Raw genomic sequence first — 26,769 nt, forward strand, 5'->3', positions numbered from 1 at the left:
CATCTCTGTTGATGCCCACTTCCACCATAACGATCGCCCCAATATTTAGGATTTTATAAAGGAGGGTCCCATCGCCCAAACAGGACCTATGCTCCCCATTCTTGACGCCGAGGGCCCCACGACTGGGTTAGCCTTGGAGCCCCAAAATGACTTATTACACTTCTACTTGGGAATGACCCTTTAACTTAAATGTTGAGCAGATGATTTGGCGAAAGAAAAGCGATTTTAGTCATTGTGGTTGATGAGTGTCACGTCGCACCGCTGTAGGGTCATATGGAGGAAGTGGAGGGAAGAAATGATGAAGGCGGGGGGTTTAATTGATTTCCTAATTTTCCTCATGAAAGAGCGAGCAGGTCAGATAGGAGGAGTTAGTGGGAGAGCGAGCATCTGAGAGAGAGAGAGAGAGAGAGAGAGAGAAACCAGCGTTAAAAGCTTTGCCACTGAAGCGTGAAGACGTGTGTGTGTGTGTGCGTGTGTGTGTGACCTTGTCTTAGTGGGACGTGTGTGAAAATACACGTGTGCTGCAAGTGTGTATTCGTGTGTGCAAGTGAAAATTAAAAATAAAAAAAAGGGAACCTTGAAACCGTCTTTCTGCCCTCCTCATTTGAAAACATCCTTGCTCTCCCTCCCAATTTTCCGCCGAGTGCTTGTTTGGCTGGCTTGTCGTTGTGTTAACATCTAAGATGACCTTTCAGCGCTGGAACAAGCGCTTACGTGACATTCTAGTTAATGCAAGGATTGGTAATGTCTGGGTCAAGATCAACTTGAATATTTTATGGTGTCAAAGACATTGAATACGATGAAACCATGTCATAATGTTTGTAAATAATAGGCACCAGATAACATTTGATTCGTCTGTACGTTCTTCATTAATATTATCTAGCTATCCATCCATCCATTTTAATTTGCCGCTTATCCTTACAAGGGTCACGGGGAGTGCTGGAGCCTATCCCAGCTGTCAACGGGCATGAGACGGGGTTCACCCTGAACTAGTTGTTGAACTAGACAATCGCAGGGCACGTAGAGACAAACAGCCACACTCACAATCACACCTCGGGGCAATTTTGAGTGTCCAATTAATGCCCATCCATCCATCCATCTATCTATCTATCTATCTATCTATCTATCTATCTATCTATCTATCTATCTATCTATCTATCTATCTATCTATCTATCTATCTATCTATCTATCTATCTATCTATCTATCTATCTATCTATCTATCTATCTATCTATCTATCTATCTATCCATCTATCTGCTGATGATACGTTAGAAACTATTTCGATACGCTCGTGTATTTAGTATGGGTGGTACTAAAATACAAATGATTGTCTTACGAGCCCGTTCTAGAGACTTGAGGTCACGTACAAACGATTTCCTCTCCTCCTCCTGCATTTTCATTTAATGGTAGATGATAGTGCTCAAACTCAACAGGAAGTAAAATACAAAAGCGGATATAAATACAGTCTATAGAAACAATAGTCCGCTGCTGGAGGAAGAAAACAAAACAAACAAAAAAAAAAACTTACCACTGAAACGGTATCGACCTGACAACCATCAGCATTTACAGAGAAAGCAAATGATTGGTGACATACCCGTCGATATCAACTGTAAACAATTTTGTCAAACATATTAAATGAATATGAGTATGTTGGATAGTCGGTATGTGATTGGCTGGTCATTGGTCAAGGCTGTTCCCGGCTTCTTGCCCAAAGTCAGCTGGGACTCGGAGGCTATAGAAAACGGAAGCGTGGATGGTTGTTTGACATAGATCATTGGTCCCAAAAAATTGGGGATCCCTCCCCATTGGAATGTTGTTTTAAAAAATGCTTGTTAAAGGTCAGAAGTCACTGGATTTTTGTGTTGTGTCACTTTGGCCTTAGTGATCTTCTCAACTACCTTCCTGTAATCCGACACAGTGCTTTGGCTCTGGCGTCCCGTAAAATCTCGCCTCACATCCCTGATATGAACCTTATTGAACATTTGCCAAGTTGTCATTACCATTGTTGTCGCAACCACACACCCTCTTAAACCCTTCAACTGCATCAACAACACCCTCGTTGTCCTCATTCTGAGAATGGTGACGCCGCATGTTGTCATCTGTGTTGCCAGAGATTTCACCACATGGCAAATTTTTCTTTGTGTCACAGTCTGTGATCCTGGTTGTCCATAAATTCAAGGGAGGGGCCAAGCATGGCGGCGAGTTTGGGGGTTACCTCCACCAACTCCAGCAAGCCCTTGGCATCCGGCCTGAAAGAGCTCTGTTGAGTAGGACGGGTCCAGAGCTCAGGCACGGATGTCTGGCAGTAGAACTCGGCCTCTGGGATGGCATGAAATTTAAAATGCGGGAAGAAGCGACGGAAGGCACGAGGTGTCACTTGAAGACGGGCCAAGACATTGTCGAGGAAGAGCCAGTTTGTAGGGCTGAAAAGAGCACGAAGAAAAACACAAGCGCAGAAAATGAACTTGACACTTTTGACATTTTACAGTCTGCCGCACAACAAGCGACGCGACTGGAACAAACTAAAGTGGACCATCGCAAAAAAAAACAAAAAAAAAAAAGGTGGAGAATATTTGCCTCTCACTAAGGAACTGAGCACTGCGCATCTGTCAAAATGTTGCAAAGGATAAATGTTGTTGTATTTATCCAAAAATGAATAAAATCGCACCCAAAGCTCATGTATGAAATGAACTGACAAAGACAAAAACAAAGGATATTTTTGCTGTAATTATAGTTCTTGTTAGTTTGGTAAATGTGTTATTTCCGTTAAGTATTTTCTTTTGTATTTCAATTTTAGTTTTAGTTATGTTGTTCATTTCTGTTGACAAAAATAATAACTTTGTTCTCTCCCTTTAGAATTGTGTTGAACAATCTCTTGCACAGGTGTTAAAGTCAAGGCCCGGGAGCCAGTTTCGGCCTGCCACGTGATTTTATGTGGTCCGTGAAGGGAAACCATGTGTGTTAACTTCCATGATTCCTGTGAAAATCTTTGCCAAACTTTCAAATTGTCATACTGTATCATAAATGATACCACTGAAATAATAAGCATTTTTGTATTACCAAACATGAACAATGGTTGAAAAAAAACATTACCCTTGACTCCTGATTCCAAAAATAGTTCATAAATTTTATGTGTACATATGATGAGGTAATTGAAGATTTTTAGGGTTTCACAGTCATAACGGCCCTCTGAGGGAAACCGGAACTACAATGTGGCCTGCGACACAAATGAGTTTGACGCCCATGATGGATTAGAACTGCTGCGCTGCGTAGCAACCACAACCTCACAGTCAGTAAACTCCTTCAGATGACATCTGCAGAAGAACCTGCGCGTTTCTACCTCCACTTTGTAGAAATATGCAACTGCGCGAGTGGAGTATAATCAAAATCAAAAAAATTTCTGCATGTTGGCGTGAATAAGGGGAGATTTTCCCTCATTTTAATTTGCGAGTCCCATTTCTGAATAGCTAGTGCTAGTGAGTTGGCGGTTGTTCAAAAGCGCAGCACTACCCCTTTCCGTTCCAATTATAAAGAAGAGCAACATAAGGAAAGGGCTTCAAAAATGACGTTATATATATATATATATATATATATATATATATATATATATATATATATAATAACGGTGTAAAAACTGCACAATTATTATTGAGAATTAGCTGCTCTCGCTTGCGATCCTCGCTCTTGGACTGTCCTTTCATTACTATTCCACTTTGCCAGGAGCCAAAACGCGCATCTAACCTCTGGAGCACAGCTGAAGGTCATCAGACAGCGACAGTTACCACATTGATGGTGACGCCCGCAGGGTCTAACAGGGAAGCAGTGGTCGCTCTGACAGCTCAAATTCAAACTCCTCCCTTCAGACCCGCCGCTTTGTCTCCTCCTCCTCATCCTCCTCCTCATCTTCAGGCCCAGGCGGGTCGGCCAGGATGTCGTAAACTCCGCCTTCGCTGCATGGTTCTGCAAAATCCAACAAAAAAAATCAGCAGCAAAGAAATATAACTCTGTAAATGTGGTATAAATGCTCGGACGGCGTATTGATTCCCAAACTAATGCGAAATAAAATAGGTAATAAAATTTTTTGATTAGCTAGCAATGCCACAGATATTTCATAGAGCTCGTGCACGCGACGTCACAATTTTCACGGTGCCATGTTGCCGTGTCATAAAGACATGTGGGGGGGGGGGCATTGAACCGGAGCAGAATATTTACAATGCCCGAGACTTGTTGTGCAAGTTGGCTCATTTGAGAACCATGAGTTTAAAAAAAAAATACGACAGGGAGTTGTCTCCAACGTAGACGTAAACCTCTCTGTGACTAACGGTTTATTTTCTTTTTTTAAATAAGCATTGGACTCATTTGAGAACAATGCATATTTAAAAAAAAAAAAAAAAAAGTCTGTCACAGAGAGGTTTGCCAAAGTTTAACATGTGGCCGCAACACGCTTTCGTGCACGTCTTATTTTTTTTTAATGCATTGTTCTCAAATGAGCCAACTTGGCATTATAAATACTTCTTGAGAAACGCTACGGGGGAACCGACGCGCTTATCCTCTTCCCCCCCCCCCCCCCAGTCTTAGTTAATGAATGCAAGTTTGAACAAAATCAGGGGTCATTTGTTTAAATATTGGTATTTGTATTGAATACTAGCTGAAAAGATCGATGGATTTCGGCAAAGGTTAACACGTAGCCGAATACACTTCTGCCTTCACGACCCGTCTCCCCGTTGAGAACACAAGACGTATTTTCGTTTTGTCTCAACGGACTTAGCATCGAACAATGCTTTGCTTGACCGGCAATATGGCCAGTCACGTGATTTCAGTGACGTAGGTGCACGAGCTCTATAACAGGTAGAACAATTAAATGATCTTCCACCAGATGGAAGAAGGTTGAATTAACTTATGTAGTTTACGAAGCCTTTCCTCTTCAGAATACACTGGCGCCTACACTTGGGAATTTTCGAGTTAGGGACCATTGCTTGGGTTTTTTCTGCTTTGAGCTTTGGGGAAAAAAATATGTATTATGTATTATTTTTATTTTACAATATGATGCAGATTTTCTTGATTCCAAAATCACCATCAACTGATATTTTTCTTCCCCTGCAAGGAAACCAATGTGAATTAATGGTGGTCGGATGTTGAGAGGTTCTCTGGCCCCACCTCGCCGAGAAGGTCTGAAGTGAAGCCGTATACATTTTTACTTGTGTCTCCAGACAAAAACTCAGACAGCACTGTATACAAAACATTTATAAAGTCAATTTTCCATAATATGGCTCTTTTAAGTTGACTTGGTCCCATGAGCTCGTGTACACCTGATTCCTTCAACCCGGTTGATTGTTTTAGCATTCCATCATGCACTTTTGCGCGATTGTGTCCTACTAACCGCACACGGAACTGCCATAAAAATCCCAGAAGATTCCGGAATGACCTTCTGGCCTTCCCTGGAGATCAGCGAGATATTCTGTAGAGAGAGCGAAAAAGGCGGGTCATCAGCGACCCGAGACCACGGCGCCAGAAAGACAACAAGAGAAACTGCACGAGCTGAGTTGCCGGCAGGTGTGTGTGTGTGTGTGTGTGTGTGTGTGTGTGTGTGTTTGTGTGTGTTTACGCGGTGCTAAGCTGCTCTGAGATTCAGCAGCCAAGCCTCATTAAAACCCTCTGGAGGGAGAGAACAAACACAAGCGGTGAATCGTAATAAGGTTGGTGGACGCACGCACGCTGCGGCACTTTTCTCTTGTTGTCTCCAGCTCGTCGGAACGGCGCTTGTTTTGTGTGCTGTCTTCTATAATATTTGGCATTTCGGTATGCCGTTTACTAATTGAACTAGTTGTCATTTCATTGTCTCTCTGTATGGCTCACACAGTTGGCATTACTTTGAATTCACACGGCTACTATGTTAAAAGTGGATTGGGATTGTTTAACCTGGGCTCAACATTCTATGTACTATATTTGTAATGATCAAGTATCATGTCAACTTGTTTCACGATAATCACCCACTTTGGCACCTAATATGCAACTAATATTTCACCCTGCATCACCACTTGGATTTTACCCTGTTTTACTGCCATTTCTCCACTAACCATAGGTCCACTAACACACAGGCACTGCTGTGGTATATTCCACTTCTGCTACGACATCGACTGACTGTAACAGGTCCGAAGGAGAACGTCACCGCATGGTGGCACAGCTGTAAAGCGTTGGCCTCACGGTTCTGGGGACCGGGGTTCACTCCCAGCCCTCCCTGAGTGGAGTTTGCATGTTCTCCTCGTGCCTACGTGGGTTTTCTCCGGGGACTCCGGTTTCCTCCCACATCCCAAAAACATACAACATTAACTGGACACACTAAATTGCCCCTAGGTGTGATTGTGAGTGCGACTGTTGTCTGTCTCCATGTGCCCTGCGATTGATTGGCAACCAGTTCAGGGTGACCGTTGACAGCTGGGATTGGACGGCACTCCCGCACCCCTTGTGAGGAAAAGCGGCACAGATAATGGATGGATGGATATCCTGATTCATTTTTCCAGCATCCATTGTATCCCTTCATCTGTTAGACCTAATCAAACAGGGTGATCAGTAGAATAATTGATTTGAAAATATTTGATAGTCTATATTTAGATAGAGTATGGAGAAGGTTAATAAGAGAGTGAGTAGGGTCAAAATGCCTCAAAATGAATGTACATAAAGTAAATGTTTGGTCGCTACTTTGTGTATTTTGTTCATGACTAGGGCTTCTGGAACATAAACTCACGACCTACCACAATCTATGATCCCAGAGCACTTTGATCTAAAACTCAGAGAAAACCTTGAGATTTGTCATAACCACTCCGCACAGAAAAGTCTTCATAACGTCTGCTAACGACCCTGTACGACATGACAAAGGTGTTCTCTCGCTGACCCCTTCTTCAAGTGGTCTCCTTCCATTTGTTTTGCGCCAGGATTTGGATGACAGCGTTCATATTTCAAGGGACCATTCTAACAGAATCAGGGCTTTGACGTGATTGCAGTTATACTGTTCGAGTTGTCTGGAAGGACGTTTCTCTCCTCTCATTCAACCGGGCTTCGTCAGTTCACGCAACAAGGTTTAGCTATGATAGCGCTAACCTCCGTTGGTGTGGGGTGGGGGAAATCAACTATTTATGCTCCAAATTAGAGGCACGCCCAAACCATGAATGGAATGCAAAAAAGGATAGCAATTAGGATGTCTGGCAGAGAGGCCACTCTTCGTCAGCAAGCGTCATTAGGTGGAAACGTCCTCGATAATATTCCAAGGAGTTGTAAAATAGTAATGGGGCTGCCTCATGGAGGAGGAGGAGGAGGAGGCTGTGTTTTGGGGTTATTTTCAAGCAGAATTACTGTGTTTCTTTGGAATAGATGAAAGGACAGCATTATACGTGGGGGATACAATGAAGAAAACAAGTATTTGAACACCCTGCTATATAGCAAGTTCTCCCACTTAGAAATCATGGAGGGGTCTGAAATTTTCATCGTAGGTGCATGTCCAGTGTGAGAGAGATAATCTCAAAAGAAAAAAAATCCAGTAATCACAAAGTATGATTTTTTTTTAATTATTTACTTGTGTGATAGAGCTGTAAATAAGTATTTGAACACCTGAAAAAAAACAACATTAATATTTGGTACAGTAGCCTTTGTTTGCAATTACACATGTCAAACGTTTCCTGTAGTTGTTCACCAGGTTTGCACACACTGCAGGAGGGATTGCGGACTACTCCACCCAGATCTTCTCTAGATCAGACAGGTTTCTGGGCTGTCGCTGAGAAACAAGGGGTTTCAGCTCCCTCCAAAGACTTTCTATTGGGTTTAGGTCTGGAGACTACCTAGGCCACACCAGAACCTTGATATGCCTCTCACGTAGCCACCCATTGGTTTTCCTGGCTGTGTGCTTCGGGTCATTGCCATGTTGAAAGACCCAGCCACGCCCCATTTTCAATGCTCTGAGGGAAAGAGGTTGTTCCCGAAAATATCACAATATATGGACGCAGTCATCCTCTCTATAATAGAGTGCTGTTGTCCTGTCCCATGTGCAGAAAAACAACCCCAAAGCATGATACTACCACCCCCATGCTTCACAATAGGGATGATGTTCTTGGGCTGGAACTCATCATTCGTCTTCCTCCAAACACGGTTAGTGGAATTATGACCAAAAAGTTCCATTTTGGTCTCCTGTGACCACAAAACTTTCTCCCATAACTCCTTTGTATCATCCAAATGGTCATTGGCAAACTTAAGATGGGCCTTGACATGTGCTGGCTTAAGCAGGGGAACCTTCCGTGCCATGCATGTTTTCAAACCATGACGTCTTAGTGTATTACCAACAGTCACCTTGGAAACAGTGGTCCCAGCTCTTTTCAGGTCAATGACCAAGTCCTGCTGTGTAGTCCTGGGCTGATTCCTCACCTTTCTAAGGATCATTGAGACCCCACGAAGTAATATCTTGCATGGGGCTTCACTCCGATTGAGATTGACCGTCATGTTTAGCGTCTTTTATTTTCTAATGATTGCTCCAACAGTGGACCTTTTTTTCACTAATTGGCAATTTCTCTGTAGCACTTTCCAGCCTTTCTTTGGACAGCTCTTTGGTCTTGGCCATGTAACAAGTTTGAATCTCACTGATTGTATGGGGTGGACAGGTGTTTAACAACCTCACACAGGTGCATCCGATTCAGGATAATACATGGAGTGGTGGTGGACTTTTAGAGGCAGACTAACAGGTCTTTGAGAGTCAGAATTCTCGCTGATAGCCAGGTGTTCAAATACTTATTTGCAGCTGTATCACACAAATAAAAAAAATAATAAATAATCATACATTGTAATTTCTAGATTTTTCTTTTTAGATGATCTCTCTCACAGTGGACATGCATCTACGATGAACATTTCAGACCCCTCCATGATTTCCAAGTGGGAGAACTTGCAATATAGCAGCGTGTTCAAATACTCATTTTCTTCACTGTACTGTAGGTGGTGTCCTCAGACCCCCTCCTTTCTTAAGGGGTGGTCTTTCCATCTTAACGGAAACGTTCTCTTACTCAATCTATGCCAGTACGTGAAGGTGGAAAGACAAGAGAAAACTAAGACGAGCAGAACCATCTAGTTGTGATCGAGTCAGTCGCCTAACAATAAAATGACCTGGTTGAATGAGAATACTTAATGCCACACAATAAAACCACAAACATTAAATTGGTTTACCCGCACAAAACCCAACAAATGTAAACCCTGCCTTAGACCCCAAATTAGTCAACAGAGCCCGGGTAATCTCACTCAGTCAAATTATCAACACTCAATTATTTATCAGTTAGTACACCCATCTAATAATCAGCATATGAACTGGTAGCAAAAATACAAAAGTGCCTTGTGCTGTGCAATAAACTCTGGTTTGTCATATTTTAGTATGGATTTGGGAATAGTCATGGCTAAATAAATAAATAAGAGTCAAATAAATGAATAAACATTCTCCTCCTACCCTCTAAGAATGTTTCCATGGAAACGCTGTTGGTCATGTTTCTTGGTCTTTGTCCGGAGTTTGAGGTCAGGTTTGGGTCGGCGCCGCAGGCCAGCAGGAAACGCACCACTTCCAAGTGGTCGTTCTCTACAGCGTCATGAAGTGGCCTGAAGACACACACAAAAAAATCAGCTCACCTGGGTTCAAACATACGGGACAAGCGCCTCGGACCCAAAACGAAAAATGAATAAACTACTTTGGTGGCAGAAGGTGCGATTTCAAATGGCTCATCGATTTTTTCTTTTTAATCAATTTATTATGTGTGGGCGGCACGGTGGCGCAGCTGTAAAGTGTTGGTCTCACAGTTCTGAGGACCCGGGTTCAATCCTGGCCCTCCCTGTGTTGAGTTTGCATGTTCGCCCCGTGTCTGCGTGGGTTTTTTTCCCCAGGCACTGCGTGTTCCTCCCCACATCCCAAAAACATGCAACATTAACTGAACACTCTAAATTGGTGTGATTGTGAGTGCGATTGGCTGGCAACCAGTTCAAGGTGTACCCGGCCTCCTGCCCGTTGACAGCTGGGATAGGCTCCAGCACTCCCCGTGACCCTAGTGAGGATAAGCGGCTCAGATAAGGTTGTTTTTATGTGCTGATCTGACTCAAAATGATCACAAATCCATACACCAGTTCACTGAACGAATCACTCAGTCCACTTGAGTCCTTCTTCTGCCTGCACAGCGCTGCCTAATGTTGGCTACTCATTGGTCATTCGCTGAAGTGAGTGACATTGCTGGCGAGTCGCTAATCAGTCGCGTCCCCATCTGCACGCTGGCTGCTAATTGGTCATTTGCCAGAAGCGGGCGACAGACGGCTTCTATTTTCACTCCCGGGGGACTGGCTCGCATCGCGGCGACAGGCGGCAGCCAAGACAAAAAAACAGCAAATCATTTGAAAAACGGATTTTCTTCATTCCGTTCACTAAAAAGATTTCGTCTTCTGAATGAACTGTTCACGAATGTAATGAGACTGTGTGAATCCGATAATAATCTACCTAATACATCTGCTCCTCATTCACACCCATCAGAAAACTTGGGCAATTATGTGAGAGGCAAAAATAGCTAATTAGGGATCCTTTGGACATGTTCACTAAGGGGTATGCTCACTTTTGTTGCCAGCAGTTATGGCATCACCAGTTGTGTGTTGAGTTATTTTGAGGGGACCGTAATTTGACACTTATTTCCAAGTGGGGGTATACTGCCAACATTGTGTTGTCCCACTACTCCTCTTCTTCTTCTTTTCCTTTCGGCTTGTCCTGTTAGGCGTCGCCACAGCGTGTCATCTTTTTCCATCTAAGCCTATTTCGTGCATCCTCCTCTCTAACACCCACTGTCCTCATGTCTTCCCTCGCAACATCCATCAACCTTAAGTCTGCTCTCTCTAACCTTGTCTCCAAAAGATCTGATAAAGCGCAAAGATATGAAGGGTGCAGTCCCTTTTGTGTGTTTGCAACCTGGATCCCAAGTAAGTATCATACCTGGTTCCATCCCGAGCGCTACAGTTGACGTCTGCTCCATGCTCCACCAGGTGGCGGACGATATCGAGCCAGCCCCGACTGCAGGCCTCACGCAGGGCGCAGTAGCCTGCTTTGTTTCTGTGGTTGACGTTGCAAAGATTCAGCTCCAGACAGCAGAGCACGGCCTCCTGGTGGCATGCAACACCAACAGCCAGTGGGAAGAGAGCATCTTCAGCATTTCAGCTTCAAATTTAAAGAACCGAAAGAAGTCATTGTTTTCTTCTTAACGCATTGAAATCGATCGCAACTAGACTGTTAAGTTTCTCTCCAGCTTCGATCGATTCTACGCCCTGAGAGTGAAATGAACTGAATGATTGAGAACATTCACAGTCATGTTTGACGGTAAGTGAAGAAAATTTAGTAGTGACTTGTCGAAAGAGATCTAGCGCAAAATTCAATTGCTGAACATCTGGGGCGGGCTAAAAAGTAGCCACGTGTCGAAAGAAGACTTGAGGCCACTACATAAACGAAAAGCACCATAATTCCGTGCAGTGGCCATTCAACAGAATCACCACTCCCTTATTCGTGCTAGGGTGGCGCAGTTCTACCACTACAACATCTAATCAGCTATCAAACTATGCCTACAACTCCCAAAGGCTTATCTGGGCTACAGTTTATCTGCGGGGTGTAGTGAGACAGTGACGAAGATACACGACATACTGGCAGTCGCTTGATAGTGGCCAGAGTAGAGGACAGAGCTTCAGGGCAAGTGGGTCAAGAGCGTCGCTGGGCAAGGAGGAGAAGCAGAAAAAAATAAAATGAAATTAACCCAGCGGACTGCTGTGCCCAGATTTGGTGCACCTTTCGGAGGTCACAGCAGGAGGAATAATGGCCGACTCAATTTCAATGGATGCAAATGAGGGAAAATTTTCCTCGCGGCGTGGCAGCAGCTCATTACGGTGAGGCTCAGAGGCTGCCTGAATGCCACAGATTGCCTCTCTGCCGCGCGTGAGAACGTGTGCAATGTGCATTGTTGGGAATTCTCTGGAAGAGGAGGCACAAATTTGATTGACAGATGAAATTTCCAAGGGGCAGAGTTTTCAGAGCATTCAGCGATGTCCCCAAAGCGTTCGCAAGCTGAAAGAACATCTCAATCCCTTTCTAAGCCTGATTTCTAATTTTTGGGGAAATCATTCAATTTTGTTCAATTTCTAAAATTTACAAGGCATTTTTTGGGATGGTTTACTCGTCTATGTCATGACCAGAACGCGGGATTGAACCCAAATGCACAAGTCACGAGACTGAGGAGCAGTTCAGGAAGCATCTTTATTCAGTCCGACGTCAAAATACTAGCAGGCAGTCCACGGGGGCAACAGTAGTAGAATCGGGAGGCGTAAGAGACAGGTCAGGAGCAAGGCGGGGTGGTCGGTGCACGGGAGAGCAGGAGCATGAACAGGAAGTTACGGGAACGTGACATAAGACAACGATCTGGCGGAGGCCAGACCGCACGCGTGGCCATATATGTATGAGCCCTAATTACTGTGACCTCTGCTGATTGCGGCAGGTGCGTGCCGCATCTGGGCCCGGCACAGCAAAGACAGGGACTACTTGAATATATTTCCTCAAAAAAAAAAAAAAAAATCAAGGTGACCACAATCTACTCAATAAATGTGCCTGTCAGTAGAAATCTGCTTTGCTGATTTTTAAGCAACTCAAAAAATAATACAAACCCTATTGGAGAGGAAGTTACCTCGTCCCCCAGGCGGGCGGCCCGCTGCAGCAGCGTCTCTCCTCCGTGTTTATTCACAATTAGATGATGCAATTCTGTGGAGGTGGGCCTGATGGCCAGGTTCGGCTGCGGCGGTGGCGAGCATGTGTCCGGTGAAACCTGAATGAGGTCAAAACAAAAACATCTAGAAATAAGATGCAGCCATCCATTTTTTGGATGACATGTCATGGTTAGGCTAGCTTAGCAGACTTTGGGCTAGAGTTGGGATGCACCCGGTCAAAAAAAAAAGCACAAAAATACAAAACATACACATGCACGTGTCTCAAATCTTTTTCCGATGAAAATAATGGAAATGCCATTGCTTCGTTTCAGTCCCCCCAAGTTTTGGCAGTACTGTTGCTAGTATCTTTGTCTTCTTTTTCTTTTGGCTTGTACCGTTAGGGGTCACCATCGCGTGTCATCTTTTTCCACCGAAGTCTATCTCGTGCATCTTCCTGTCTAACACCCACTGTCCTCATGTCCTCCCTCACAACATCCATCAACCTTTTCTTTGGGCTTCCTCTCGCTCTTTTGCCTGGCAGCTCCATCCTCAGCACGCTTCTACCAACATACTCACTCTCTCGCCTCTGAACATGTCCAAACAATCGACGTCTGCTCTCTCTCCAACCTTGTCTCCAATGAGCTCATTTCTAATCCTATCCGACCTGTTCACAACAAGCGAGAACCTCAGCATCTTCATTTCTGCTACCTCCAATTCTGCTTCCTGTTGTTTCTTCAGAGCCACCGTCTCTCATCCGTATTGTTGCCAGTATATTATTGTTAAAAAAAAAAAAAGTGTCTACAGTGTACTACAGTGTAATTATTTTTGTCTCATTTGAGACTGAGAGTAAACGGAGTGACATTAAACAGCTTCAATCTCTTTTTTTTTTTTTTTTTTTTTTTTGGGAAGAAGAAGAATTGTTTACCAAAACTGCTACTAATTGTGAAATGAGTTGAGATCACTACCACCAGACAATGTTCACATCTCAATTTTTGGCTAGCAAGTCAAAGCAAAAAATCTGGAATCTGGCTTGATTTGTGAATAATGTGCACATCTGGTCGCTCACCGCTGGAATGATCTTTGGTGACGTACATATCATATTGCAAACTTGTGAACATGCGACGTTGGGCTCAGCCACGCTGTGAAAAATCATTTTATCTGTATGCTCTGCATGTTCTGTTGATGAAAATCGCAGCGCTGCTGACACCGGCAATTCTCTGCGTTTGTGTCAGAGCGTGCGCGCGACGCACGTGTGCAGGCGCCGCTTGCCGCCACGCGTCAGCAGGCGGGATGGAAGCTTTGCCCCGGAGGTGTGCATGTCTGTGTACGTGTACGCGCTACCCGGCAACCGTGGAGGCCTGAGGAACTGAAAAGCGTGACTGTGAGCGCTCGGCTGCTATCACGTCCTCAAAGCTGATGGTGGAACACACACACACACACACACACATACAACAATGATAAACAACAGGAAAAAGACAAAGGGATTGATTGTTCAATCTTTGGTACGCTTATCCTCAGTAAGGTTGCGGGTGTACTGGTACCTGTATAAGCGGACTTTGAGTGAGATGGGGGTTGCACCTTGAAGTGAACACCAGCCAATCACAGGGCACACAATCTAATTATTAATACTAATGGTTTATGTTATTGTATGCAGTACAATACTGTATGTAGTGTGCTATTGTTAAGTAGTGAAAAACACATTACAAAAATGCGTTGCTGTTTTTTGGGTTTTGTTTTTGTTTTTGTGGAGGGGCCACCAAGGGATTAATAGCATTTCTATCCATTTCAACGGGGCAAGTTTCATTTAAGACGAGAAATTTGACTAACGAGCGTGGACTTGGAAAAATGTAGTCTTGCAAGTCAAGGTATGCCTCTATGACCGAGTGGAGACTTCCCTTGAAGTGTTAAAATTATTGTTTTATATATAAGTGTGACTGGGCGTCACGGAGTTTGCATGTTCTCCCGTGTCTGCGTGGGTTTTCTCCGGGCACTCCGGTTTCCTCCCACATTCCAAAAACACGCAACAATAATTGGACACTCTAAATTGTCCTTAGGTGTGATTGTGAGTGCGGATGTTTGTCTCGATGTGCCCTGGGATTGGCTGGCAACCAGTTCAGGGTCTACCCCACCTCCTGCCCGTTGACAGCTGGGATAGGCTCCAGAACTCCCCGTGACCCTCGTGAGGATAAGCGGCAAAAGAAAATGGATGGATGGATAAGTGGCACTGTTGTCTGTCTCTGTGTCCTCCGGTTGGTTGGCAACCAGATAAGAGCATACCTCGCATTCTGCTCGATGACAACTGGGATTGGCTCCAGTACTCCTGCAACCCTTGTGAGGATAAGCGGCTCAGATGATGAATGGATGGACATTCATAATTGTATAAAAACCAAGAACATCAAAAAAACTGTCACTGTCAAAATATTACCTTGATTTTCAGATGAACCGTCCTATTCATACAATCTAAAATAATTGTACACGTAACCATCATTGGTAATCTTTCCATGACTAAACCACAATGAAGATGCTGTTTTTTTTTTGTTTTTTTTTTGCGGTTCTCGATGGCGTCACTTTTGTTCTCATGATCAGTCTGTCTGTCGTTGTCATATAATGCTCCATTTCTTTGCAGTTTTTGAGGTGCTTTTTGCACTATGTTTTGGGTCTTTATCGATCGGCAACTGCGGTGAAATGATTCTTTCACCACTGTAACTAAAATGCTTGCTAGGTTGAGGATTCTCTTGGCTTTGTTATGTGACAGGAGATGACACTGAATCATTTTGTCCAGCTGAGATTTCTCGAGAATTTGAAACTTTCACAACTCACTCGCAAATTCATGGCCTCCTCATCCTCTCCTTCCTCGGCTGCCTCATTTGTGTTCTTGGTCTTGCATGGATGTTTCCCAGTGGGTTTGTCCAGGTGGTCGTCAGATGAGAACGGGAGGCGTGACGAGACGCTCGTCTTCTCCCTCTGCTTCTGATGCCCTTCCTGGAGGCGGGAGGAGGCAAAGTGGGAGGGCTGACAGAGGCCAAGACTGCCCACCTGCCTTGGCGAAGGAGGCAACCCCAGGGACGGTGCCGTCTGGACTAATGGGGAAAAAAATACATGCAGGTTCATATTTATCAGGGACATAATAATAAGACTGAATCAATGAAAAGCCGAGAATGTCCTAATTTTTTTCCCGGTGATTTTTTGATGCTCTACATGCTAAATTGCTCAATGCAACTTCAAATTGACCTCATCTACCTCATTTGCAACAACCAGAATGGTAGCTGCAGATCATCAACTTTAGCCGCATTTATTTATTCCACAGCTAACAGGTGTAACGTAGTCCCTTGAGTTCACATTCAAATTTGATCCCTGACCAAACTCGGATTTCTGAGCCGCTTATCCTCACAATGGTCGCGGGAGTGCTGGAGCCTATCCCAGCTGTCAACGGGCAGGAGGCAGGGTACACCCTGCACTGGTTGCCAGCCAATCCCAGGGCACATCGAGACAAACAGCCGCACTCACAATTACACCTAGGGGCAATTTAGAGTGTCCAATTAATGCTGCATATTTTTGGGATGTGGGAGGAAAGCTTAGTGCCCTGAGAAAACCCACGCAGGCACGGGGAGAACATGCAATCTCCACACAGGTGGGTCCTGGATCGAACCCAGGACCTCAGAACTGTGAGGCCAACGGTCTAACCAGTTGCATCACTTTGCCACCGTAAACTCATAATTTTGTTAAAATCAGTTTTCCCCATTGAAATGAAACACCATTAATCCATGCCAGTCTCCCAAAAAAAAAAATTGTCACATCTTTAATATAGAAAAATCGTACTGTATTACAGAATACATGTGAAAATATCATAAAAAAAGACTGTAAGGAATGAAAACGGGTTTATGAGATGTAATTAAAAAGTCACACACAGATGCTCGAGTATTCATGATGATGTGTGCCTTTAAGGGGCGTGGCCTACTGAGTACCAAAAGGTGCTCTAATTTCCATTCAGTAAATTGCAATAAGCGCATCAGTGCCTGTCAATCTTTTTTTTACTTTACTGGAGTGGCAGCCCATCTAAAGCGCTCTCATAAAATTCCAGTTTTGCTTTGCAACCGCTCGTGACTTAAGAAGAAACCGAAGCTGGAAATCTTGTACATTGTAAGGGAAGCCCTGGAATCCAGCCCCCTCCCAGCGCCACCAACTACTTAACTATTCTCCTGACATCACATGAGATTTTCTAATCGTAAATTGAAGTCAGTCTCCTTTTGCTCCAGTACAAGCACGACATGCATCCTCAGCGACTTCACACAAGCCATCGACACGGACGGAGTGTGAACATGACAGCATGAAAAAAAGAAAACAATCATGTAAATGTAATCTGAGGATGGATGAATTATTTATCAGGCATTATTGCTGTCAGGGCTGAACCTTTTTTAAACATTGACCCAGCAGATTTGTGCGTGAATTTCAACATTTTATAAACATTTGTCGCTTCAACATTTTACTTTCTGCTGTTATTTTAAAACATTCATTCTTGATTGCAAGTAAGAAAGCATTGATCTGAAAGGGAATCATCCATCCATCCATCCATCCATTTTCTTTGCCGCTTATCCTCGCAAGGATCGCCTATCCCAGCTGTCAACAGGCAGGAGGCGGGATACACCCTGAACTGGTCGCCAGCCAATCGCAGGGCACATAGAGACATACAACAGCCGCACTCAAATTCACACCTATGGGCAATTAATGTTGCATGTTTTTTGGAATGTGGGAGGAAACCGGAGTGCCCGGAGAAAACCCGCACAGGCAAGGGGAGAACATGCTAACTCAACACAGGCAGGGCCGGGATCGAACCCGGGACCTCAGAACTGTGAGGCCAACGCTTTCCAGCTGCTTCACCGTGCCGCCGAAAGGGAATTAAAAAAAACAACGACAAAAATGCGTGTCTATGTGAGGTGTGGAATTCATTTGATGAAAGAGATTAATAGTGGAATGCCAATTTTGAAGTGGGGTGGGGTTGATGTGTATTACCTTCAGCAGGTAGGCGGGGCCTTTTAAAGCAGGGGCCATTCAGCTCGATGCACCTCTTTGGTTTATCCTCCAGATTCACATCTATTGTGTCGAGCAGTAGGAATTAGGGTGCATGTGTGAAGTATAATAATATCAGAAATGTACCTTGACTTCAGAGTTTTATTCAATGACCACCCGCGTAACTCTAATCAACTTTCCCCATTGAAATGAATGGAAACGTCATTAATCTGTTCCAGACCGCCTTAAGCACCCCAAAATTTGGGAGCATGTTTTTAAAAGGAAAATAATACACTAAAGTATTACACTCTGGAATAGAACTACAGTAATAACTTGATTAAAAAGAATTAAAAAATAAAAGGGTTTTCGACGCACCCTTTATCGTGTTGCTTCTTGTGTGGGCACTTCGGCCACCCGGCGGACGTATGATTCTAACGGTGTAATACGCGAGATTTTAATGCTGAACCACAAAAACATTGGGAGTACTCATAAGTCAAGGTACCACTGTATATCATGAAGAACACAGAGGTGGTGACAACAAACCAGTACCATTCTTGTATGGGTTTTTGATCCCGTTGTCCTCCGTCCTTCTTCGCTTCCTCCAGCAACCGCTGAAAGTGCTCTGGTGAAACGGCTTCAGGCTGAACATGTGCTCCCTGTTTGCCACCAAGTTGGGTTCCAAACCTCTGAGTCCTATCACAGAGGATGGATTGTTCCGGTGAAACAGATCCCAGGGTGCAACAGGGTCCCCTTGCCTTTCCCCTTTGTGTCTTTCTTCATTTTCATTCTGTTCTGTCAGACAGCAATCCTTTAGTCTGACAAGGGCATTGACAAAAATATTTTATTTGATGATTCTGCACCTGCATCACGATCAGGGGCGAGTCTAGGATGACTTTATTGGCCAAGTAGGCAAACAACACAAGGAATTTGTCTACTTGGAGTTGCCTTAGTACGACATACGTGTTGAGTACGAAAAACTGTAGACAGGCAGTCAATTCACAGGGATCTTCTTTTTTTTTTTTTTTGGGGAAACTCACAGTTGTGCAAAGGATGCAGAGTTTTCGAGCATTCAGAGCAGTTCGAATGCTGAATAGACCAATAGTCCAGTCCGATGCGAAGGGCGCCAAGACTCATCTGCAAACCTATTTGCTCAGTAAGAAAATTGTAGTGGGTCCAGCCGGGGACCTTCGACACTGTTGAGATGGTCCAGCGCGAGGCATTCAAAGGACCTCGTGAGGAGATGTGGGGTACACCCTGAACTGGTTGCCATTCAATTGCAGGGCACATAGAGACAGACAACAGCCACACTCACAATCACACCTAGGGGCAATTTAAAGTCTTCAATTAATGTTGCACGTTTTGGGGATGTGGGAGGAAACCGGAGTGCCTGGAGAAACCCTTGCAGGCACGGGGAGAACATGCAAAGTCCACACAGGGAGGGCTGGGCTTTAGCACGGGTCCTCAGAACTTTACAAGCTGACCCACTACGCTGCCAATAATAATTTATCTACTCAGGACATTATAAAAGTCTGGTTCATTGTCAGAAAAGCGCTTTTGTAATTATGAAATACGAGCATTTCAGGGGAAGGGAAGGGCTGGCTTTTTTTTTTTAAAATAGCATTTTGTAAGTCTCAAAAGCAGTTTCTCTAGTCCACATTTATTGTATTGTAAACTTTCTTTTCTCAAGCAATAAATGCTTATTATTGTATAAGCCTGAGCAGCCTTTTTCTCGTCTCGAAGCCCAGAAATGAAGCGACGCTTGAAGCGTGGCCCGTTGCTACGAGCAAGTCAAATGAGATCAAGAGGAAAAGTGTGCATGCATGTGAGAATTGAACCATCCTCCTACGCAGCTTGGAGGAATTCCTCTTACCTGTCGGTGTTTCGATGTGGACCGCAGGAGGGGAGCCTCCAATCCCCCCCCCACTCTGCTGGCAACGCTCCAACCCTCCTCCTTCCCCCTCTCCTGCGTCGCCCCTTTGGCCGTCTGCCAGGTCAGCCTCCCCTGCTGCCGCCATCTCGTCTTCCTGGTTTTTCTTGAGCTGAGGAGAAGGCCGCATCTTAAGCTTGCGTAATATTGAAGCACACAAACACTCTTGTTGCAACTTTGGCCGCTGAAAACGATTTTCACCGTGGTCAAACGTCACAACCGCAGCAGACCACCCTCTTTACAGAGGTGGGCGACTCCAGTGAAATGACATGACTCAAGCCCAAACAAGTTTATATTGTGAACATGACGTCTAAGTAAAATTGTGTGACATCTGATTGAAAGTCCAAACATTAACATTCATCAGTATGACTTTTTTTCCTACAAAGCTCCAACTTTTTAATGCTAATGGGAAAATCCGTTGTTTGTAAAAAATATAAATAAAAATACATCAAGATGGCTCATACCTTATGCTGCTCTTGACTGGTACAGCTGGACTGGGAAGCACAAGGCTCTTTGGTCTCTCTACAAAAGTGTTCAGTAACGGTGCTGGTGCCCCAATTCTTACCCTCACCAAGCGGAAGGTCCTTGATGTCCCTGGTGCTCTTCTCTCCATCGCTAAATATGGCGACTCTTGAAAGATTTTCCCGCATGTGATCCTTAGCTAAGCAACCACTGACTTCAACGCTTCGGCCATCATCTGGCGTTTTTGGTTCTCTCTGGTCAACTGAGACACACAAGAGAGATTTGGTATTCCCTCCACGAGCTAGGACTTGCAAACAGGCATCGCCACATGTTGGTGTCTTATTGGTACTAACAGAAAAATCTGAATGAGTGCTGCATTCAATAGCTGGGCTCTCTAGGAATCGGATGGTACTGTCGCAAATACAAGAACTTTCTTTGCTTGCACAGATATTTTTGGAGAGGTTCTGATTGACATGGTCCTCTTCATCATTTTCATCAAGTCCATCAGGACCATGTTGACCTCTTTCCAAGCTGTTAGAAGCAACTAGAACTCTCCTTGGCCTCTTTTTAAAAAATTGTTCAGGAGACGTTCTTGCACAATGCATCGTTTGCTGGTCTGGGAGGTCTTGGGATGAACTAAGAGAATCTTCCATTGATATCGCCTTGTTGGGAGGAGGAGGAGAAGAAGACGAACACTTGTGATAAAGAGACTGTGGCTGGGATGTGGAGGTTTTTGTGCCTTGGTCGCCTGTAGTCTGGCTGGCAAGGAAAACTTTTTGCTTTTTGGGGGAGAAATCATCCTCACCTTCTTTAAACGGCACATCAACACAGCTTGTGTTCTCTTTGACCTCAATGAATCTTTTGCGAAAAGATTTTAAGGTTTGGCTTGAAGTGTGTTTGCTACCAGTAACACCTTGTTCCGGATCTGGTTTCTTGGCCCGGCTCGGCTTTTCTAGCCTTTCCTTGTTTATGCATTGGTCTACATCCCGTGTTTTTGACGGAAAGTTGTTTGAGAGTTCGTTGAAGTCTGTCTTAGCTGGGAAAGGAGACAAAGTACCCTGTGAATCCACTATGTGTGGAAGACCCTCTTTTGCGGAAATGCGAGTTGGGCCACTGCTGGGGCCAAAGAGGATGGGATGGTCTTGGTCAGGTCCTTTGCCAGTTACAGATTTGTGGTGCAGAGACACCGTGTCTGTAACCGAGTATGGAAAGTATCCATTGCTGTAGCCTAACTCAAGTGGCACATATGACTCAGTCTGGATTAGTCTGGAACTGGATCTAAGTTCCACGTGTGGCTGTTGTTGCTTTGGTAGATTTGGTTGGTTGTCTTGACCTTCAACCTTGGAAAATATTTGTTTTTCGCATAATGTGTGTGTGTTTTTACTGTTTAGACCCTTTTCAGTTTGCTGGCCCAACTTTGTGGAAGGGAATGGTTCTAGAGATCTTTGTGAGGGTGGGTTGCCAAACTGAACTGATCTTGAGCCGGGTATGCTTTCATTCTGTAAAAGACGTTCAGGCTTATCTGAACGCAAAGTGGAGGGCAAAAAGTGAGTAATTTGGGGAGGTTCTGGGCTCTTTGCTGATATAGTTGCAGGACAATGAACACCCTCTTTTAGGGATTGCTCCTCACCAGCCAATATCCCATATTGCAACTGGGCTAGAACATCTAATTTGGGCTTGAACCCGTTTGATGAACCTTTAATCTCCTTGGCAGAAAGATTCAAAGGTATTTGATGCGCTTTTTTGTCTACTGATGTCCTTGCACGTGATAAAGACTTCTCAGCAGTGCGCTGCTTTGGGCTAGAGTGGATGTGTCGTCTGCTGCTGGTTTGTCTCATGGAGTGTAGTTTGAGACTAAGGCTGCCAGTATTGATGCGAGACAACTCAGAAAGCTCAGTTGACAATGCTGTGCTGTTCTTGGAAGTCTTCCTAGGGTTGACTGTGGTCGATACAGGGAGCAACATTGAGACAGAAGCTGGAACAGAATTTTTGACTCGATCACAAGCAGAACTACTGCCAGAACTAGTCTTGGTGGATACGGAGAGGCAAGACTTTGCGCTACTTTTGTTAAGATGACACTCATCAAAGTGAAAAGTAGATGGTGGGGGCTCCTGGTGGAAAGAGGTGCTGAAGGAAGATGGTTCTTGATGGACCAGAGGTTCCTGCAATGTGTGCAACGGTGTGAGGGGAGCTGCGGTGGATACATGCATTCTGAAGTGAGATTCCAATTGGGAAGAAACACATGCAGGAAAGTATGGGGGTATGTAGAGGAGTCTCTCTTCAGCTGAGCTGCTTTCTGCTCCAGATAAGCACAGAGACTGGTATGCTAGCTGCTGGTATATGAATGGGGAGGGCTGGGAAAGGAATGAGGCCTTATACGCCATGTCCAGGAAGGGGTACATGGTTGCATCAGTGTTAGGACTGATCCAACAGAGTTTCAGGTAGCGGTTGAGGTCTGAATCAAGATTCTTGTCGTTGGATGTGACGAAGCTTCCAGCTGCAAGCACAACAACTACTTTCTGCAGCTCTGGTAATGAATTCTTGGAAAATCCAGAAGGAGGTGGGAGAGATGTGCCGACTCTGGCCTGGTCTGTTGAGATAAAATGTATACCTGGAGGGAAAACACTGTCGCTATGGAGGTATTTTTTCGCACCAGCGACTTGGATTCTAAACTGAGGGAGGCTTGCGGATCCATCCAGAAACCAGTGCTGGCATCCACCTGCAACATGCATGAGATTCTAGTTAAGATGTGAAGAAACAGTACAAATCCAATTCAAATGAAGTTGTTAAATTTAGGTTGAAGATGATTTGGAAATGATTGTATTGTGTTTTATTTACATTTCACATAATGTCCCAACTTCGTTGCAATTGTGTTTGTAGATTGCACGGCAATCACTCAAGCAGCAGTAAATAAACATGGATTAGCTTACACATCACAAAAATGAAATCATTTTGGTTGTCATAATGTTAGATTTATTGTTTGTTTCAAGTTTTGTCATGCTTTTCCTGTCTATTTCCATCTCAACTCACTAGATTTTTGTCCCTTCGTGCTCTCGTGAGTTCTGCTTCTTGTATCTACCAATCAGATTTGAGTTTGAGTTCGAACAGATGTCTTTCAGTCTGTCTGTTCATGGTTGTTGTTCCGGGTCATGTTCCCTGAGTCACGTCACCTTCTGGTTGATGTTAGTCTATTCTTTGTATTTGTTTTTGTTACTGTGAATTCAGGTTTGTATGTTTTTTCTGTTTTTTTGGGGCGCTTAATTAGTTTTTGTTTTTAGTAGTTTGAATTTTCCATAACTTTTTTTGCCCCTTCAAAATAAATACCTCTTGTTTGGGGGGTGGGGGGGGCAGTTCCTCTTGCTTCCCTGTCTTGTCTCACTGCTTTTTAAAAAGCTCCTCAGCAGCAGGGACTCTGGGGTGGATGGGATCCTCCTGGAATTCCTGAAGGGTCTGGATGTTGTGGGAGTGCCGTGTTTGACACACCTCGGCGATATTGTGTGGCTATCGGGGATAGGGCCTCTGGATTGGCAGACTGGGGTGGTGGTCCCCTTTCTGAAAAAGGGGTACCAAAGGGTGTGTTCCAACTACAGAGGGAACACAGTGCTCAGCCTCCTCGCTAAGGTCTATTCAGGGCAGCTGGATAGGAGGGTCAATTCCGAATGAAATCTCAGATTCAGGAAGGAGCAGTGCGGTTTTCATCTTAGCCGTGGAACAGTTGACCAGCTCTACACCCTTGTCAGGGTGGTCAAGGGTGCTTGACGGATCCCCCACCCAGTGATGTTGGAGAAGGTATGATGGTGTCACTCGAGGGTACCTTGGGGGGGTGGTCCTTCGAGAGTATGGGGGGCTGGACACTCATGGACTCTTTGGTCCTTGTATGACTAATATCAGAGTTTGGTCCGCATTTCTGCCAGTAAGTCGGACTCGTTTCATCGATTCTGCACAAAACTTTTATGAGCAGAAATTCATGCATAGAGGGGGTCCAATTTGGTGACCTCAGTATTGGATAGCTATTCTTTGGAGATGATGTGGTTCTGTTGGCTTCCTCAAACTGTGATCTACAACTCTAACAGGAGTGATTCATAACAGCAGCTGAAATGAGAGCCATGACCTCAAAATCTAAGAATGTGGTCCTCAGTTGGAAAAGATGGCATGCACTCTCCAGGTCGGGGATAAGACCCTCCCCCAAGTAGAGGTGTTTAAGTATCCTGGGGTATTGTTCATGAGTGAGGGAAGAATGGAATATGAGATCGACAGGAGATTTAGTGTACCGTCTGCAGTGATGCGGACTTTGTATCGGTCCGTTGTGGTGAAGAAGGGACTAAGACGAAAGGTGAAACTCTCAATTTAGTAGTTGAACTACATTCCGACCCACACCGATGGTCACTCGCTGTGGATTGTGACTGAAAGAACAAGATCCCAGATACAACCAAAATGGGTTTCCTCCGCAAGGTGTCCAGGCTCTCGCTTAGTGATAGGGTGAGAACTTTGGTCATACGGGAGAGAATCAGATGCTGCTTCTCCGAAATGAGACAAGCCAGATAGGGTGACTGATGCATCTGTTTAGGAGACCTCATGGACCCCTCCCTGATGGGGTGTTCTGGGCACGTCCCAACAGTAGCATAGCCCAGGGATGATCGAGGATGTGCTGGAGAGACTATGTCTCTCGGCTTGGCTGGGAACGCCTCTGGATCCCCTCAGACGGTTTGGAGGAACTCGTTGGGGAGATGGAACTCTGGACGTGCCCGCTAAAGCTAGTGTACCTGTGACCCAACCTTGGATAAGTGGCAGAAAATGAATGGCTGAATGGATAAGATCTTCCGCATTTTATTGTCATCATATTCTTAGATAGTAAAATTCCAAGTTACACAGAGCTGTCAAAACAGAAACCTCCAAAGTGTTTCTCAGTGCTTCGGTCAAAGTACTGAGTCTTTAAGTCGATGGGTTCACGTCTAAGTGAGTGAGTTGCAAGTCTTTTAATGTATTGTTGAATCAAATTCGGGACTTGAGTCCAAGTCATGTGACTACTCCACACCTCCACAGCCAGGTGAGAGAATTTCTGTTGCCCTGAAAAATATTTGGCCAAACCAAGAATTCTAAACTTGCCGTGAAAGGAAACCTGATGAATGGAGTGCAGTAGATCTGTACATGCTTTTTGTGAAATTTTTGTTTGGCATTGGGCTTTGAGATTTTTTTTTTTTAATTAAATAACGTTACGGCTGAGATAGGCTCCAGCACTCCCGCGACCCTCATGAGGATAAGCTGCACAGAAAATGGATGGCTGGACAGATAAAGATGGAGAAAAATTAGCACTCTTAGACAAATTTGTCTCCACGTGCAGTGGTGTTATCCGTGACATCTGCTATGTTGACAAACAAACAATCCCAATCGACTGAATGAAATTGAAATTTAGGTAGAAAAGCCGTCAGAAAGATTGGAATAAAATCCCAGCAGCAGGAATGTTGCACACGCTAGAAAAAAAGTCAAATGTTCTTATTGACAAGTTGCTGTATTTTTTTTTTTTTTTTTTTACTTTTTACTTTATCCATGTAATTTAAAGTCCCACCCTTTGCCTCAACCCGTGCCCCTGGCGAGCCACTCCATCTTCAAACGATTCTCGACCGCCCCTGTAGACCGACTAAACCCAAGTTCGACGAACCCAGCCACAATGAAAAGTTCCGGGTCAACCTGACACAAATATAGTGAAATGTTCGACTCACCGTTTTAGTTTTTCTTTCCACGTGCCAAAGTGACCACATATGTCGTCATCCCTTTTGCACGCGCACCTGCACGCGCTCGTGAGTCCAACGAGGAAGCGTCCATCCAGTCCAAACACGTCCGCTTGCGCGAGTATCCCGCCGCATAACAAAAATTCCAACCTGATAATAGAAATTATAAATACAGAGGTTGTAAAGTCAAATCAAGGACTGAAGAGTCGTGTTGAGACTGTCGAAGAAAAGAATGTCATGTTATGTCTGCAAGTGCAGGTGCGCGCGTGCACGCGCCGAGCCGCGCTTGCTCCTCCGGCCTCGGTAGACTTTCGAGCATCCAAGTGTCCGTGCTGCGCTACGCTTCCGGTCTTTCTTTCAAAATAAACAATGCGGTAACCGGAGGTGGCAAAGTTACTCGCATTTTGCAGCAAGAAGCATGTGCCGGGGAAACAAGACGGACTGATGTAACGCATGAAAGCGCAAAATACCGAATCCGAAGCGCACTTGAGTACAAAACTGAAAATGAAATTCTATTGTCAATTTTGTACAGAGCCAAATACTCAAACTTACATAAAAGCACACGTGTAAAAAGGGAAAAAAAGAAACATAGTAGTCATTAAATTCTTGTACATTGTACAAATAAAAGTGTATTTTAAGTACACACTAAAATATTCCCGAATACAATGTAAAAAAAAAATGAATTTGTTGTCAATTTCACATAGAGAGATGTCAAAAGTACCCAAAGTCTGTACTTAGAGAAGTACTAAATTCTGGGTATCGAATAAGAAGGTGAAATATCGAAGCATAATTGTATCTCTTTCACTGAAGTAAAAAACAAACAAACGAAAAATACTATAAAACCGACTTCCACTCAAGCAAAAATGAAATTTTTACCAGAAGTGGTAAAATATACATTGAGTACTTCG

At 44.3% G+C, this 26,769-nt stretch overlaps 1 protein-coding gene across 2 annotated transcripts; it reads right to left on the reverse strand.

The window, feature by feature from the left end:
• Positions 1-1,379: 1,379 nt before the first annotated feature.
• On the reverse strand, positions 1,380-26,197 carry LOC133509959 (uncharacterized). Of its 2 annotated transcripts, XM_061837555.1 has the most exons (12): positions 25,853-26,197; positions 20,135-22,851; positions 19,614-19,782; positions 18,293-18,436; positions 17,747-17,827; positions 15,557-15,816; positions 12,718-12,855; positions 10,989-11,155; positions 9,477-9,622; positions 5,382-5,459; positions 3,784-3,961; positions 1,380-2,424 (listed from the first exon to the last, which is right to left on the reverse strand). In XM_061837555.1, exons 2-11 carry the CDS (start codon positions 22,532-22,534, stop codon positions 3,861-3,863), a joined length of 3,684 nt encoding a protein of 1,227 aa, XP_061693539.1. In that variant the 5' UTR covers positions 22,535-22,851; positions 25,853-26,197; the 3' UTR covers positions 1,380-2,424; positions 3,784-3,860. The 2 variants fall into 2 exon arrangements, with proteins under 2 accessions (XP_061693539.1, XP_061693546.1); XM_061837562.1 differs by lacking the exon at positions 5,382-5,459.
• Positions 26,198-26,769: the final 572 nt, after the last annotated feature.

This window comes from Syngnathoides biaculeatus, chromosome 2 (assembly GCF_019802595.1).
Source record: "Syngnathoides biaculeatus isolate LvHL_M chromosome 2, ASM1980259v1, whole genome shotgun sequence".
NCBI classification, from domain to species: Eukaryota; Metazoa; Chordata; class Actinopteri; order Syngnathiformes; family Syngnathidae; genus Syngnathoides; species Syngnathoides biaculeatus.